Raw genomic sequence first — 18568 nt, 5'->3', positions numbered from 1 at the left:
CCGCGCAGCCTGTCTCCGTTCCCTCCGAGGCTGCTCCGAAATCGAGCGGCCTCGGAGGGAACTCTCTTTCGCCCTCCCCTCACCTTCCCTTCCTCTACCTAACCCACCCCCCTGGCCCTATCTAATACCCCCCTTACCTTTGTCCGTAGATTTACGCCTGCGAGAAGCAGACGTAAATTTACGCGCGCCAGCGGAGTGCTGGTGCGCCGTGCTCCGACCCGGGGGCTGGTCCGAAGGCCTGGACCACGCCCCGTGCCGGGACCACGCCCCGTGCCGGTGCCACGCCCCCGAAACGCCATGTCATCGGGTCCCGCCCCCGACACGCCCCCTTCTGAAAACCCTGGGACCTACGCGCGTCCCGGGGTTCTGCGCGCGCCGGCGGCCTATGGAAAATAGGCACGCCGGCGAGCAGGGCTTTGAAAATCGCCCGTTGGTGAAGACTCTGGGGGCAGAGGAGAGGCCAAATGGCAGAACTTTGTACTGGAAGTGTTGGTTGTCCGTCTGGACACCAGGAGTTGGGATGCACTGGTATGTGAGCATATGCATCCTTCAAGTCCAGTGAACACATCCAATTGTTGGGTCGAAGGAAGCGAAGAATGGACTTGAGAGAAGTCCTTTTTAACTTCTCTTTGTGAAGGTGTCTGTTGAGTGAGCGTAGGTCCAAGTTGGGATGCAGCCCCCCCACACTTCTTGGAAATAAGGAAGTATTGTGAGTAGAACTCAGAATTAAGAACACTTAAACAAAACCTCCAACATATAAAGAGCAACAATGGCGGAAGAATCCCACCAACACTGCACGGCCTCCTACAAAACCACGATGAGCTACTATAGGGCCACTATACTTCGTACCAAAAGAGACTTGTACGCCAAAAAAGATACACGGCTTCCTATACGACCCAAAAACACTCTTCTCATATGTTGCCACACTCACCACCCCTATTCCTCCAATCATCCCGGAAGAAGCAGCACAAAACAAATCCACCGAGCTGGCAGTTTTCTTCGACAACAAAATAAAAAATCTCCTTATCCCGCTAATATCTTCTAACCCCTCTCCTAACCCCACTCATAACTCCCAGCCTCCACCTGACCAAAACCACACCCCATCGACACACAAACGGTCTCTAGAATCTTTTGATACTACATCATCCCTGGAAATAGAATCTATCATCAAGAAAATAAAGCCCTCATCGCACCCAATAGACCAAATCCCGACCAAACTCCTTCTCACAATTCCTAGCATCATCGCCAAACCTTTGGCAGACATCATAAACTGTTCACTCACAAACGGAACAGTCCCGGACGCTTTAAAAACAGCCTCGCTGAAACCTTTACTAAAAAAACCCAACTTGGACCCATCCAACTCCACAAATTTTCGCCCTATCGCTAACCTACCTTTCATAGCCAAGCTAATGGAAAAACTGGTCAATACTAGACTCACAGACTACCTCGAATCCCACGACATTCTATATCCATCGCAATTTGGTTTCAGGAAACGCAGAAATACAGCAGCTCTCCTACTCTCATTAACTGACAACACCCTGTTGGGTCTCGACAAAGGTCAATCATACCTACTAGCTCTGCTAGACATATCGGCAGCGTTCGACACAGTTAACCACACAATCCTCATCAACCGTCTGATGGAAATAGGCATCTCAGGTGCTGCACTCCTCTGGTTAAAATCCTTTCTAAGCGACAGATACTATAAAGTAAAAATAATCAACAAAGAGTCTCACCCTGTAGCTGCCAAACAAGGAGTTCCCCAGGGTTCCTCGCTCTCGCCGACCCTATTCAACATATATCTTCTCCCCCTATGCCAACTCCTCAATAATCTCAACCTCACATACTTCATCTATGCAGACGACGTGCAGATCCTTATCCCCATCAAAGAACCCATCTCCGACACTCTAAACTACTGGAATAGCTGCCTCCACGCCATCAACCTCCTTCTCACAAGTCTCTGCCTCGTTCTCAATACATCCAAGACCGAACTGCTAGTCATTTCCCTAATGATAATAACCCGCTAGCCATCAATACTAACCCACCTCTAGTAAATCAAGTGAGAAACCTCGGGGCCTTCCTAGACTCTAGAATGAACTTTAAAAAATGCATCAACACCACCACCAAAGAAGGCTTTTACAAACTACAGGTATTAAAACAGTTAAGACCTCTCCTACATTTCCACGACTACCGTTCGGTCCTTCAAGCCATACTATTCTCAAAGATTGATTATTGTAATGCGCTGTTGCTTGGTCTCCCGGCCTCTTCTACCAAACCTCTTCAAATGCTGCAAAACGCTGCAGCCAGGATCCTCTCAAACTCCCGCCGCATGGACCACATCACCCCGATTCTAAAAATACTTCACTGGCTACCCATTCGCTACAGAATTCTCTTCAAGACACTTACTATTATCCACAAAACCTTATTTCAGGAATCCTTGCTCCAACTTACCATACCCCTCAAACCACACTCCTCTGCAAGACCCACCAGATCTGCATACAGAGATTCCCTCCAGGTTCCCCCAAAAAAATCCGTTCTGCACAACACTATTGAAAAACGAGCACTATCAACTGCTGGGCCGCATCACTGGAACTCTCTCCCGCCAGATCTCCGCCAGGAACATTGCCATATCACTTTCAGAAAAAAATTAAAAACTTGGCTGTTTGCCCAAGCATTCTCTTGAAGAAGCCTCAGGGTCACCCACACAGTCACATACCCCACGGTTGCTTCCCTTTCCGCAACTCAAAGGAACTGTTTTTCACCGTATTGCACTTTGATAAAAATTGCTTAATCGTATACACAATGTAAATTTGTATATAATTCCTACCTTGTAAGCACTTTCTCCTGCTTATATGCCCTTCTCTCCAGTTAGGAATTGTTTAACCTATCGTTCTTTTCTAACAGCCTAGTTCCACTTTCCCTGTTATAATGTAACTTTTTGCTTTCATTGTTAACTGGTTCCCCCTAGTTTATTGTAAACCGGTACGATAAGACCTTGTCTTGAGCATCGGTATAATAAAAGAATTTAAATAAATAAATAGAACCCTTGATGAAATTGTTGAGAAAGCAATTTCCAAATGCACTTGTTCCAGAGGAGCATTTTGAGTTCCCGAAGGACAGATTCTCGATGTGCTTTTTGATGTTTTTGAGGAACTAAGTGTGGGAGGGTTGGGAGGGATGCAAAATGTTCTATTATTGTCAGGGACCATTGATCGGACGTGATGTGGTTCCAGGTAGAAGGAACTGAGACAATTTGCCCCCAACTAGAGGTGTCTGCAGCGGTGGCAATAGCTGGGTCTTTGATGGTTGAGGGTCAGCTTGTTGATGAGGGGTTCTGGAACATTGGCGAGGTGCCTGGTGTTGATAAGGCTGTTGCCTGGAAGGTTGATAGGGTTGGAGGCTTATAGAATGAGTACAGCTTATAGGCTCAGAAGTTGGTTCTTCTGTAAATAGTAGAAAAAGAATATTGACGCCTGGATGTGGAAGGTTGATGAGGGGATGTGAGTGAAAGAACCTCTGTTTTTTGTTCTTTGAGTTTTATGACTGTGTCTGTAAATTTATCCACAAATAGATTATCGGGACGGCATGGAAAATTCGCTAACTTATCATGTACGTCGTCCCTGATGGCACTGGATCTCAACCATGCCAGGAGTCTTGCTGCTATGGCGTTTGCAGAGGCTTTAGAGGAAATCTCAAATCCCTCGTAAATCGACCGAAGGAGGTGTCGCAGACCTTCTAGATTGTGGTATTCTGAAGGCAAATTGGCCTCCAGGGATCCCTGTTGCAAATGTGGTTTCAGAGCCTGTAAGTTTTCAAATAGATATTGTGCTATGTAGAATTGATGGTTCTGTATGCGTGTATTGAGCATACTAGATTGAAATTACTTTTTTGCGTAGTCATCGAGAGATTTATTATCTCGAGCTGGTGGTGTGTTTGAGTTAAGTCGCAACTTCCTTGCCTTCTGCATAGCAGACTCGACCACTATCGAATTATGAGGTAGTTGAACTACCGAATGGAAGGGGGAGTCCTTCATGCGGTATTTTAGGTCTATTTTTCATGATGTTGGTGGAGTAGATAGCGAGATATCCCATGCCTTCTCCATTAATGCAGTCAATACCGAATGTTGCGGGAGTGCTACTGGCTCATTTGGAGTATCTAAGATTTTTTAAATCCCTAACATTTCTGTCGTGTATCTGGGATTTTCTTTGTCTCTACATTGAGCATTTGACCTACTTTCTCCAGAAACTGGGAATAAGTGAGTTCTTCTGGTGGAGAGGCGGGTTCAGGCGGGACCTCGGCTGGGTCGGACGGATAGCCCGTCGATGAGCCTGATGAAGAATCCATATCTAGAAGTTCTTCAATTGGCGAGGAAGGCCTCCTCGGCAGGTCTTTTGGAGCTGGACCAGGAATAGCAGGGTATTCTGGAGCAGAAGTTGATACGGCTGGAATATGTCGACGTGGCAAATGTGACTGTTCCACTGACTGTAGAAACTGAGATAGTATGGAAGTAATCTGGGACATAGCTTGATTGGCTAATCCAGAGGTAGACGGCATAAGAGGTGGGTCCGCTGCAGGTGGTAGGACAACCCTGAGTATCTGCCTGTGTGCCGTTAGTGCGTGGAACCTTCTCTGGAGGTCTGATAGGTCGAGGCATAGGTTCTGGTTGGTCAGAGGTGGTACGGCCGATGGACACTGAAGAGAAGCCTGATAGTGTCCCTGGGGAAGATGATGCGCTGTCAGACAATTGAGGAGGAGGAGAGATATCCGAAATAGTGTTTCTTATATAGAAAATCCCAGTAATGCACCTCCTGCACATATTATTTTAGGCAAGGATACCATTGCAATTATTAAATTAGCACGGAACCTAGGAGTTTTGATGGATTCCAATTTATCATTATCTCAGCACATTTCAAAAATAGTTAAAAATTCCTTTTTTAAATTACATATTTTAAAATGATTGCGTCCATTACTCTTTTTTCGTGACTATCAATCAGTGCTTCAAGCATTGATATTCTCAGGTTTAGACTTTTGTAATGATCTATACTTGGATCTGCCTGAAACTGTTATCAAACCATTGCATTAAGAGTTTTACAGTTCAAAAACACAGACTTTGAGGAAATGGGGAAGTACCTAGAGGAAGAACTAAATGGATGGGAAAATGAGAGAGATGTGGATCAACAGTGGACCAATCTAAAAGGAGCAATCGCCAAGGCAACTGCTCTATATGTTAGAAATGTAAAGAAAAGCAAAAGAAAAATGAAACCTATCTGGTTCTCAAAGGAGGTGGCTGACAAAATTAAAGCTAAAAGAACTGCATACAAGAAATACAAAAGATCCCAAAGGGAGGAGCACAAAGAAGAATATCTGATTCAACCGAGGGAGACTAAGAAATTAATCAAGTTGGCAAAAAGTCAAGCAGAAGAGAGGATTGCCAAGGAGATAAAATATGGTGACAAAACATTTTTCAGATACATCAGCGAAAAGAGAAAAGTCCAAAGTGGTATAGTGAAATTGAAAGGTGGAAATGATCAATGTGTGGAGAGAGACGAAGAAATGGCAGAAATATTAAACGAATACTTCAGCTCTGTGTTCACTAAAGACGACCCTGGAGAAGGACCATCTCTACACAACAAGAAACTGGAGGGAAGCAGAACAGAGGAAAATCCATTTACAGTAGATAATGTATGGGAAGAGCTAAAGAATCTGAAAGTGGACAAAGCCATGGGGCCTGATGGGATTCATCCAAGGATACTGAGGGAGCTCAGAGATGTGCTGGCGGGACCGCTGTGCGACCTGTTCAATAGATCCCTAGAAACAGGAGTGGTGCCGAGTGATTGGAGAAGAGCGGTGGTTGTCCCTCTTCACAAGAGTGGGAACAGAGAGGAGGCTGGTAACTACAGACCAGTTAGCCTCACTTCAGTGGTGGGAAAAGTAATGGAGTCACTGTTGAAAGAGAGAATAGTGAACTATCTACAGTCCGGAGAACTGATGGACCAGAGGCAGCATGGATTCACCAGAGGAAGATCCTGTCAGACAAATCTGATTGACTTTTTTGACTGGGTAACCAAGGAATTGGATAGAGGAAGAGCACTCGATATCATATACTTGGATTTCAGCAAAGCTTTTGATACGGTTCCGCACAGGAGACTGGTGAATAAAACGAGAAGCTTGGGAGTGAGTGCCGAGGTGGTGACCTGGATTGCAAATTGGTTGACGGACAGAAGACAATGTGTGATGGTAAATGGAACCTTCTCTGAAGAGAGAGCGGTTTTAAGTGGTGTACCGCAAGGATCGGTGTTGGGACCGGTCCTGTTCAATATCTTTGTGAGCGACATTGCGGACGGGATAGAAGGTAAGGTTTGTCTTTTTGCGGATGACACTAAGATCTGCAACAGAGTGGACACGCCGGAAGGAGTGGAGAGAATGAGACGGGATCTAAGGAAACTGGAAGAGTGGTCGAAGATATGGCAGCTGAGATTCAATGTGGATAACTCTCAATCCCCACACCTCTTAATGTAAACAATTTATCTTGCGCATTCCTAATAGACCATCATAATAGGCGTCATTGTGTGGCAATCCATGCCTGTCAATCACTCTGCCTTATGTTTAATCATAGGTCAGTCCGTAATACTTTTTTTTAAGGATTTTATAGTGCTGTAGTGCTCCGTGTATTTAAAATACTTAAAATGTCCACTGTGCTATTAACACCTTTAACCAAGCATATTCTATCTTCTTAGTTCTTAATACTCAGTGCTTTGGTACTTAGCTTTTAGTTGCACAATCACAACTTCTGCCCAAATTACTCCAATCGGATGATCCAGCAATGTGACCGATACCACATTACTGAGTCTGTGCCCAACGCTGTACAGGTTTCGGACGATGTCGTCCTTCCTCAAGGGCAAAATTCGTTACTGCATCAACATGGCTCTCGGCGTTTTTTCATACTTCTCGTATGAAGTATGAAAAAACGCTGAGAGCCATGTTGATGCAGTAACGAATTTTGCCCTTGAGGAAGGACGACATCGTCCGAAACCTGTACAGCGTTGGGCACAGACTCAGTAATGTGGTATCGGTCACATTGCTGGATCATCCGATTGGAGTAATTTGGGCAGAAGTTGTGATTGTGCAACTAAAAGCTAAGTACCAAAGCACTGAGTATTAAGAACTAAGAAGATAGAATATGCTTGGTTAAAGGTGTTAATAGCACAGTGGACATTTTAAGTATTTTAAATACACGGAGCACTACAGCACTATAAAATCCTTAAAAAAAAGTATTACGGACTGACCTATGATTAAACATAAGGCAGAGTGATTGACAGGCATGGATTGCCACACAATGACGCCTATTATGATGGTCTATTAGGAATGCGCAAGATAAATTGTTTACATTAAGAGGTGTGGGGATTGAGAGTTATCCACATAAGTTACACTGGTTCCCTTCTCAAAATAAAAAGTTAGAGGACGACATTAGGGGTCTTTTGTTCAGCTGAGATTCAATGCCAAGAAGTGCAAAGTCATGCATATGGGGAGTGGAAATCCAAATGAACTGTATTCGATGGGGGGGGAAAGGCTGATGTGCACGGAGCAGGAGAGGGACCTTGGGGTGATGGTGTCTAATGATCTGAAGTCGGCGAAACAATGCGACAAGGCAATAGCTAAAGCCAGAAGAATGCTGGGCTGCATAGAGAGAGGAATATCGAGTAAGAAAAGGGAAGTGATTATTCCCTTGTACAGGTCCTTGGTGAGGCCTCACCTGGAGTACTGTGTTCAGTTCTGGAGACCGTACCTTCAAAAAGACAAAGACAAGATGGAGGCGGTACAGAGAAGGGCGACCAGGAAGGTGGAGGATCTTCATCGGATGACGTACGAGGAGAGATTGAAGAATCTAAATATGTACACCCTGGAGGAAAGGAGGAGCAGAGGTGATATGATACAGACTTTCAGATACTTGAAAGGTGTTAATGATCAAAAGACAACGACAAACCTTTTCCGAAGGGAAAAAATCAGCAGAACCAGGGGTCACGATTTGAAGCTCCAGGGAGGAAGATTCAGAACCAATGTCAGGAAGTATTTCTTCACGGAGAGGGTGGTGGATGCCTGGAATGCCCTTCCGGAGGATGTGGTGAAGACCAGAACTGTGAAGGACTTCAAAGGGGCGTGGGATAAACACTGTGGATCCATAAAGTCAAGAGGCTGCCAATGAAGAGTGGGTGACTCGCCAGAATGATGGCTACTGCCTGGAGTCAATACCCTTATTAAATAAACATACACAGGCTTACTGTGACTCCAACATCGCTCTAAGCTTCAACAGCAAGAGGAAATGTGGAAAAAAGGATTCACACTCACAAAGAGGGGAGTAGCTGGCTTGTTACGGCGGTTACTACCCCAAATCAAATAAGCCTGATACTTCACTTTCAATGCATATACAGCAAAGTTCTCTGCTTCAACGGCAGGGGAGAAGAAAAGAGGGTTCGCACTCACAAAGCGGGGAGTAGCTGGCTTGTTACGGCGGTTACTACCCCAAACCAAATGTGCCTGATACTTCACTTTCGATGCACATCCAGCATGGCTCTCTGCTTCAACGGCATGGGAGAAGACTTATACGTCACGCATATCCAGCATAGCTCCCTGCTTCAACGGCAGGGGAGAAGAAAAACAACCAATAAGGGCTAATAACATAGTCTGGGTAAAACAATTAAGCATGGGTGCAGCTTGCTTATTGCGGCGGCTACTACCCCTAACGAATCAAGCTAGATATTTCACTTGGATGCAGCTCCATCACTGCTCTCTACATTAAAGGTGGGGGTGGAAGGGAAATAGAACAAAGAGCTAAGAGAAACAGATAAGTATGAGAGAAAATATGTGTGAAGCTTGCTGGGCAGACTAGATGGGCCATTTGGTCTTCTTCTGCCGTCATTTCTATGTTTCTATAATCCAAAACTCTGCTGCAAGAGTTCTTACCGGTACTGCTATGGAACATCACATCTTGTCTATTTTGCAAAAATTACATTGGCTGCCAAATACAGAATTCGGTATAAAATTGCAATGATAATACACTGCTTATTAAATAACTCAGATTCTATTTGGCTATGCTCGACCTTATGAGTATACAAGCCTACAAGAGAGCTCAGATACGCTACAAAAAATCTATTAGAGATATCGTCTGAAAGAATGGCCGGTTTAAATGTTACTAGACAAAGAGCCTTCTCAGTGGCTGGTCCTATCTTGTGGAACTCCCTGCCTAACCCTTTAAGGCAAATAGCAAGTAGGAATGACTTTAAGAAAGCACTAAAAACATATCTTTTTATAGAAGCGTTGAAATAGCGGACTCTCACAGCAGCTTTTCAATCTATAAGTAATGGCATCCCTAGTGTTGGTATCATGCCTATAAGCTTTCCTGATAGGATTTTACATATTAATTTCTAGCTGTTCTATTTTTGTTAAAATAATAATTATTTTTAGCACTGTTACTTTTGATATAGTTTTAAACTTATTTTATATTGATCATGAATTAGACTATTTTTTTTCTATGTTTATTTTTTATTCTGCTATCGTTAGTTATTATTTGGAAAGGGTTTTGATATATTATGATCTTTTATTTTTAATATTGTAAATCGTTTTGGTCAACATTGTATTGGTAAGACGGTATATAAATACTTTAAATAAATAAATATCTGGGACAGAGTCAATGACCAGTAGAGGTGATACCTCCCGATGTCTTTTATAACCGGTGGTGTGCTTCTTGGGCTTAGGCTACGTTGGCAGTGTCAGGAGAAAGATCTGCACTGGTGTGCATCGACTGTGTCAGTCAGACGTGGATGTGACTTACAGCTGTCTTTGCGTCGAGGCGCCGGTACATCGTCTTTCGGAAGGTGCGTCAATGCCTCGGTGAAGAGTCAGTGTGTTGGTGTGTCGAGGGCATCGATGTAGCATGCGGCCGTGATGCTACCAAAGCATCATGCCCTGTGCCAATTTTTGGTGGGGCTTCGACTGCGGGTGTTCTGACCGGGGGAGGTCGACTGAAGAAGCCCTTCTGTGAGAAGGGGACTTCTTTCTCCTCTTCGGGCCTGGGGAGGATCTTGTGGAGGCCTCCAAAGGGGCATAAGAGCCCGATGGTCTTGATTTTAGTTGTTCGATCTTGGCAGCTCGCTGACGCTGCGCTCTCGGGGACATGCGGCCGCAGTCATGATCTGAACCCAGGCATAAATAACAAGATATGTGGCCATCAGTGACCGACATAATCTTGCCACAGGCACAGAATTTAAACCCTGGTCGAGGCATCCTGACTGGATTGGCCCTCCTGTGGTTTTTGATTTTTTTTTTTTTTACCTCACAGTAAATTTCCTCTCAGGAGAAAAGAGCTCTGCATGCGAACAGTCGTGCGGAAAAAAACGGACTGAGGAGCCTCAGGCAAGCGCAGGAAGATACACGAGGGAGCACCTAGCTGAAAGACTTTACTAATCTTAGAGAGCTCCGCCACCTAGTGGCATGGAAGACATACCCAGACAGCATGGCTAGTTCAGCTGCTTATCTACGTGAAAATAAAACCATGCTGAAGGGCTTACAGCAATATGGGAACAAGTTCACTGGGTGTTAAAATTTACAGCCTGCTTAATTTATACTATGACACCTAAGTGGAGTACAACATGTGAATGTTTAAATGAATCATACCTAGTTTAGTAAAAGCTTCAAAAGATGTAATCTTTATTATTGTAAGAATGATCTCATGTACTTTTCCATGATGAATGCTGGAAATATATAAACAATGCAACAAAGAATACCCCTGCACCTTTCACAGAAGGATTAATATACACAGTGGTGATTCTTTCTTTTTTTTTTTTTTTTTAAAAGGGTACTAGGGAAGGGTCAGGTTTTCATCAATAAATAGCAGATAAACACAAATTGGAGGATGTTGGTTAGGCCATGGGGATAAGCGTGGGTACCAGAGGAAAAACTTTGAAAATTATCAGCATAGCCTTCCTGAGCCTTTTATATGTGTGCCTATGAACTGTGGCAACTTCGCTTTTAACGACTACAGTGCTTTCCTGTGCAGTGTATGAAGGGGAAAATCAAAAGGTCACGTAAAAAAATAAAATAAAAGCTTGAAGGGCAATAATTGCTAGCTTCACATCAAGCAACAAATAAAACTAGATACTTACTTGTAAAGCACTTTAAATAGTAACAAATATACAGGCCGATACAGTACCTGCATTTGGATGCGCGTTTTCGACACGCTAGCTTTACCCCTTATTCAGTAAGGGGTAATAGTGCGTCGAAAATGCGCGTCCAACCCCCCCCCCCCCCCGAAACTAATAGTGCCCGCAACATGCAAATGCATGTTGATGGCCCTATTAGTTATTCCAGCGCGATTCAGTAAGTAAAATGTGCAGCCAAGCCACACATTTTACTTTCGGAAATTAGCGTTAATTTCTCTCAGCACTGCTGGATTGGGGACATAACCCACTGTCTGGACTGATCCAGGTACGTACAGGGAATAAGGTGATATTAAGTCGGAGGTCCCAAAAGTTAAAAATAATTAAAAATTTTAAAAAATAAAATTTTAAAATCGGCCCGTGGGTTGAAAACTGGACGCTCAATTTTGCCAGCGTCCGGTTTCCGAACCCGTGGCTGTCAGCGGGTTTGAGAACAGACGCTGGCAAAATTGAACGTTGGCCGTCAAACTCGCTGATGGCCGCCGTTCCTGTCAAAAAAAGAGGCGCTAGGGACGCGCTAGTGTCCCTAGCGCCTCTTTTTTACTGTGGGCCCTAATTTGAATAATTTTATTTACTGAATCGCACACACAGGAGAGTAGTCTGTATGCACGCCGGGAGAGCGGGTGCTCGCCCGCAATTTTTACTGTATCAGTCTGATAGTAAAACAAGAAAAAAAAAAAAAGATTAGGTTGTTTCACTTCTCTTAATGTGAGTCATAAGCCTCCATGTTCCAGATCTCTTCTCATTCTGGATCAAAAAATTAAAGTGCTTCTCCCTTTCAAGTCTCTTCATTCCCTCTTCCATTTTAGTCCTGCCAATGGCCTAATTTCTCTTCCCTCCTGCATGGCTGGCTTAGAATTCTATGATACCCATACTCTCCTGCATCTCACCAAGCACTGACAGAGCAGCAGAGGATTGTGTGTCATGCACTGCTAAAAAATCCAAGATTGTCTCACTGATCAGAGCTGCTGCCACTGAAGTCTCAATGACAGGCAACAAAAACAAAGCATGATCACCAGATGTTCAGCTGTCAGCTAGAGCTTCGGTACAGCTCCAGATTAACTTTGCTGAAGTGCAAGGACTGGAACGGGGTCTGAAGTGCCAGTACAGAGTTTTAAAAACATTGGTCTACACCACAGGTCAGAGAGGTTTTGAGCTGATACCCCGACAGAAAATCTGCACTGAATGCAATATTGTAAATCAGTTTTCATAAAATGGAAAGGATAACTTAGTATGTAAATGTATAACATATTTTGCATTTTTCTATCCTTATCTAGTTATCAGTTTGACATGTGTGCATGAACTATTCTTACTGAGAAGTCAAATGGAGATCACCTTACTAGCCAACAGCTTTATTCTAATTGATGAATGGCAACATAAATGGTGTTTAATGAGGACTGCGTTCTAAATTAGCCCAAGTTAAATCAATCCTTATGTACAATATCGCCTCCCACCTTAAAAATAAAAACAAAACTATACAACTTCAGAACAAAGTAAAATAGTCAGCACAAGGTGAAAATAAATCCAGCCAAAGGATTCAGAAAACAGAGCTCAAGCTATTGCCAAAGAAGCAAACTGATACTAAATATAGATACGAGTACATGCAATACAGAAGAGTATGCACCTGAATAAGTAATATGCATCTTTGGTTACCTGCCCTGTTTTCTCTATAATGTTTATAACACAAATAACCATAACCCAGGAGCGTGACTCTCCACAGAAGTAAATGATAAAGTTTCTAAACATCAGAAGCCTTGTGCAAGGCCAGGCCTGCTGGACACAATTCCCATCTTGCAGAAGTGATGATTTTGTTAACCAAGTAGGAAAGTCAATATACTCACTGTTGTGGGAGCTGGGATTGGAGATGGGGCATAAGATGGTCTTTCTGTTTAAAAAATAAAGTAAATACACTTGATCTAAACAATTCAAAAATAACATTACGATGTGTTGAAGGTACCGATCACCCTGACTTGCCAGTTTATTTAAACCTAGTCAAAGAACAAATGAACATTTGCTATAGGAAAATTTTTTACCTGCTAATTTCCGTTCCCCTAGAACCACGGATCAGTCCAGACTCCTGGGTTTATTCATTCATGCCAGCAGATGGAGACAGAGAAAGTAAAACCGACACTGCTTCAAATACCCTGGTGCCACCTGCAGTTCCTCAGTATTGACCTGTACTCAAGCTGCCATACCAAGACAGGCATTCAAAACCTTGTATAGCAAAACTTGTATAAAACTAGTATAAAAAAGCTTTGTAAAGCACTCTTCTGCTATGCCAAAAACACAACAGCTGAGCGGACGACTCTCCACCTCCATAAACTGGGTGGCCTCTGGACTGAGCCGTGGTACTATAAGAATGGAAATTAGCAGGTAAGAACCAATTTTCCTTTCCCTGTTTGTACCCGGATCAGTCCAGACTCCTGGCATGTACCAAAGCTCCCTAACCAGGGTGGGACCTGGAGAGTCCTGCTCGCAAGACACTCTCACCAAAAGATCAAGCCTCTGGATCCCTCACATCTAGCAGATAGTGTCTCGCAAAAGTATGCAGCGACTTCCAAGTCGCCTTGCTACAAATTTCCTGAGGAGAAACCAACTGAGTTTCTGCCCAAGAGGTCGCCTGCGATTGAGTAGAGTGAGCTCTCAAACCTTCTGGCACTTGTCGACCCTTGAGAATGTATGCAGAGCCAATGGCTTCCTTAAGCCACCTCATAATGGAAGTCTTGGAAGCTTGGGGACCCTTCTTCGGACCACTCCACAAAATGAAAAGGTCATCAGACCTCCTAAAATCATTCCTGACCTTGCGATATTGCAACAAAGCTCTACGGACGTCTAACTTCCGAAGTTCCCGTGCATTAGGCTCAGCAACACAAGTCCAGAAAGGCCGGCAGCTCCACTGTCTGACTGAGATGAAATGTGGAAACCGCCTTCGGAAAAAAGGATGGCACTGTCTGCAATGCTTCCAAAATCTGAAGAAATGGATCGAGACACAATAAAGCTTGCAACTCAGAAATTCTTTTCGCAGCACAGATAGCTACCATGAAAAACAACCTTCAAAGTCAAATACTTGAGGGTCGCTCTGCGAATAGGTTCGAAAGGAGCCTCACACAAAGCCCTAAGAACAAGATTGAGATTCCAAGGAGGACAAATCCTCCATACAGGAGGATGCAAATTTTTGACTCCTCGAATAAATCTGACCACATCAGGGTGAGAAAACAGCTGGTATCTGTCCACCTTCCCTCGTAAGGAAGCCAAGGCCACCACTTGCACTCTTAGCGAGTTGAAAACGAGGCCCTTGACTAACCCATCCTGGAGGAACTACAAGATGTGAGAGAGAAGAACGCAAAGCTTGAACTCCCTTAGACACACACCAGGACTCAAAAATCTTCCAGACTCACACATAGGATAAGGAGGTGGACTTTCGTCTCCCTTGGAGAAGGGTAGTAATCACCACTTCCGGATACCTCCTGCTCCTCAAAATGCTTCCTCTCAAAAGCCAAGCCGCTAGACAAAAGCGATCTGCCTGGTCGAAAAATATGGGGCCCTGCCGCAGAAGACAAGGGAGATGACTGAACCGCAAAGGGCTCTCGACTGCTAGGTTGACTAGATCTGCGAACCACAGCCGGCGAGGCCACTCCGGGGCCACCAGTACCACCTCCTCTGGATGCCTCTCTATGCGCCACAATACCTTGTCTACCAACGGCTACAGAGGGAAAACGTATAGAAGAACTCCCCGAGGCCAAGGCACCACTAAAGCGTCTATGCCCTTGGCCCAGTGTTCCCTCCATCTGCTGAAGAAACAGGGAGCTTTTGCACTGTGTCGAGTCGCCATCAGATCTACGTGTGGATGTCCCACTTCCTGCAAATGAGCCACATCTGACAATTCCCATTCTCCTGGATCGAGAAAACTGCAACTGAGAAAATCTGCTTGGACATTTTTGACCCCTGCGATATGCAAAGCAGATATCTGAACCAGATGTTGTTCCGCCCAGAAGACCAACTCCTGAGCCTCCTGTGCTAATGCCTTGTCGGTTGTTGTAAGCTACGGTCGTCGCATTGTCTGACTGCCCGTACGGACCGGCATCGAACCAAAGGCAGAAATGCAAGTAAAGCTAAACGTACCGCCCTAGTCTCCCAACTGATCGACAGACCAAGAAGCCTCCTTCGCCGACCAGGTGCCCTGAGCTGCTTGTCCCTGGCAACTTGCTCCCCAACCAGACAGACTGGCATCGGTAGTAAGTATGATCCAGTCCGGAACTTCCAACGCAACCCCCCGCACCAGGTTGGGAGTTTGAAGCCACCAGGACAGGTTGTCCCCGGCAGGAGGAGTGAGAGACACAGGTTGATGGAATGCCTCTGATAACGGGCTCCACTGTGCTGGAAGAGCTTTCTGAAGTGGCCTCATATGAGCGAAGGCCCATGGTACCAGCTCCAAGGTTAAAGACATTTCAGCCAAGGACCTGCAAGAAGTCCCAGGCTCTGGGGGTGCGCAACTTTGACAAGCACCGAACTTGACTTTGTAACTTGTTCACTCTCTCCTCCGGCAGGAACACCCTGCCCTGCAGCATGGCGAAAAAGCTCCCAAGTAAACATCCTGCATGAGACTAAATACAAAATTGAATCTTTATGGGTAGAAATCCCTTGTGTATCAGGGAAGACTACAGTGATAGGGGTATACTACCGTCCACCTGGTCAAGATGGTGAGATGGACAGTGAAATGCTAAGAGAAATTAGGGAAGCTAACCAAATTGGTAGTGCAGTAATAATGGGAGACTTCAATTACCCCAATATAGACTGGGTAAATGTATCATCGGGTCACGCTAGAGAGATAACGTTCCTGGATGGAATAAATGATAGCTTTATGGAGCAATTGGTTCAGGAACCAACGAGAGAGGGAGCAATTTTAGATCTAATTCTCAGTGGAGCACAGGACTTGGTGAGAGAGGTAACGGTGGTGGGGCCGCTTGGCAATAGTGATCATAATATGATCAAATTTGATTTAATGACTGGAAAAGGAACAGTGTGCAAATCCAAGGCTCTCGTGCTAAACTTTCAAAAGGGAAACTTTGATAAAATGAGAAAAATTGTTAGAAAAAAACTGAAAGGAGCAGCTACAAAAGTAAAAAATGTCCAAGAGGCGTGGTCATTGTTAAAAAAATACCATTCTAGAAGCACAGTCCAGATGTATTCCACACATTAAGAAAGGTGGAAAGAAGGCAAAACGATTACCGGCATGGTTAAAAGGGGAGGTGAAAGAAGCTATTTTAGCCAAAAGATCTTCATTCAAAAATTGGAAGAAGGATCCAACAGAAGAAAATAGGATAAAGCATAAACATTGGCAAGTTAAATGTAAGACATTGATAAGACAGGCTAAGAGAGAATTTGAAAAGAAGTTGGCTGTAGAGGCAAAAACTCACAGTAAAAACTTTTTTAAATATATCCGAAGCAGAAAGCCTGTGAGGGAGTCAGTTGGACCGTTAGATGATCGAGGGGTTAAAGGGGCACTTAGAGAAGATAAGGCCATCGCGGAAAGATTAAATGATTTCTTTGCTTCGGTGTTTACTGTAGAGGATGTTGGGGAGGTACCCGTAATGGAGAAGGTTTTCATGGGTAATGATTCAGATGGACTGAATCAAATCACGGTGAACCTAGAAGATGTGCTAGGCCTGATTGACAAACTGAAGAGTAGTAAATCACCTGGACCGGATGGTATACACCCCAGAGTTCTGAAGGAACTAAAAAATGAAATTTCAGACCTATTAGTAAAAATTTGTAACTTATCATTAAAATCATCCATTGTACCTGAAGACTGGAGGATAGCAAATGTAACCCCAATATTTAAAAAGGGCTCCAGGGGCGATCCGGGAAACTACAGACCGGTTAGCCTGACTTCAGTGCCAGGAAAAATAGTGGAAAGTGTTCTAAACATCAAAATCACAGAACATATAGAAAGACATGGTTTAATGGAACAAAGTCAGCATGGCTTTACCCAGGGCAAGTCTTGCCTCACAAATCTGCTTCACTTTTTTGAAGGAGTTAATAAACATGTGGATAAAGGTGAACCGGTAGATATAGTATACTTGGATTTTCAGAAGGCGTTTGACAAAGTTCCTCATGAGAGGCTTCTAGGAAAAGTAAAAAGTCATGGGATAGGTGGCGATGTCCTTTCGTGGATTGCAAACTGGCTAAAAGACAGGAAACAGAGAGTAGGATTAAATGGGCAATTTTCTCAGTGGAAGGGAGTGGACAGTGGAGTGCCTCAGGGATCTGTATTGGGACCCTTACTGTTCAATATATTTATAAATGATCTGGAAAGAAATACGACGAGTGAGATAATCAAATTTGCAGATGACACAAAATTGTTCAGAGTAGTTAAATCACAAGCAGATTGTGATAAATTGCAGGAAGACCTTGTGAGACTGGAAAATTGGGCATCCAAATGGCAGATGAAATTTAATGTGGATAAGTGCAAGGTGATGCATATAGGGAAAAATAACCCATGCTATAATTACACGATGTTGGGTTCCATATTAGGTGCTACAACCCAAGAAAGAGATCTAGGTGTCATAGTGGATAACACATTGAAATCGTCGGTTCAGTGTGCTGCGGCAGTCAAAAAAGCAAACAGAATGTTGGGAATTATTAGAAAAGGAATGATGAATAAAACGGAAAATGTCATAATGCCTCTGTATCGCTCCATGGTGAGACCGCACCTTGAATACTGTGTACAATTCTGGTCGCCGCATCTCAAAAAAGATATAATTGCGATGGAGAAGGTACAGAGAAGGGCTACCAAAATGATAAGGGGAATGGAACAACTCCCCTATGAGGAAAGACTAAAGAGGTTAGGACTTTTCAGCTTGGAGAAGAGACGACTGAGGGGGGATATGATAGAGGTGTTTAAAATCATGAGAGGTCTAGAACGGGTAGATGTGAATCGGTTATTTACTCTTTCGGATAGTAGAAAGACTAGGGGACACTCCATGAAGTTAGCATGGGGCACATTTAAAACTAATCGGAGAAAGTTCTTTTTTACTCAACGCACAATTAAACTCTGGAATTTGTTGCCAGAGAATGTGGTTCGTGCAGTAAGTATAGCTGTGTTTAAAAAAGGATTGGATAAGTTCTTGGAGGAGAAGTCCATTACCTGCTATTAAGTTCACTTAGAGAATAGCCACTGCCATTAGCAATGGTTACATGGAATAGACTTAGTTTTTGGGTACTTGCCAGGTTCTTATGGCCTGGATTGGCCACTGTTGGAAACAGGATGCTGGGCTTGATGGACCCTTGGTCTGACCCAGTATGGCATTTTCTTATGTTCTTATGTTCTTAAGTACTCCAGAGTTTGAGATGAGATT

The 18568-nt window shown here is 44.0% G+C and overlaps 1 protein-coding gene across 3 annotated transcripts in view; it reads right to left on the bottom strand.

Moving 5' to 3' along the window:
- SMARCE1 (SWI/SNF related, matrix associated, actin dependent regulator of chromatin, subfamily e, member 1) overlaps window positions 1-18568 on the bottom strand; it is a 90336-nt gene that overhangs the window by 59087 nt on the left and 12681 nt on the right. For all 3 annotated transcript variants that reach the window (XM_029572424.1, XM_029572423.1, XM_029572425.1), the window contains exon 3: window positions 13052-13095. In XM_029572424.1, the coding sequence (XP_029428284.1) occupies window positions 13052-13095 (44 nt within the window). The remainder of the gene's footprint in view (window positions 1-13051; window positions 13096-18568) is intronic.

Source organism: Rhinatrema bivittatum, chromosome 12, assembly GCF_901001135.1.
Source record: "Rhinatrema bivittatum chromosome 12, aRhiBiv1.1, whole genome shotgun sequence".
Taxonomy (NCBI): domain Eukaryota; kingdom Metazoa; phylum Chordata; class Amphibia; order Gymnophiona; family Rhinatrematidae; genus Rhinatrema; species Rhinatrema bivittatum.
The sequence above is the reverse complement of the archived record's forward strand: the minus strand, read 5'-3'. Positions and strand labels throughout refer to the sequence as shown.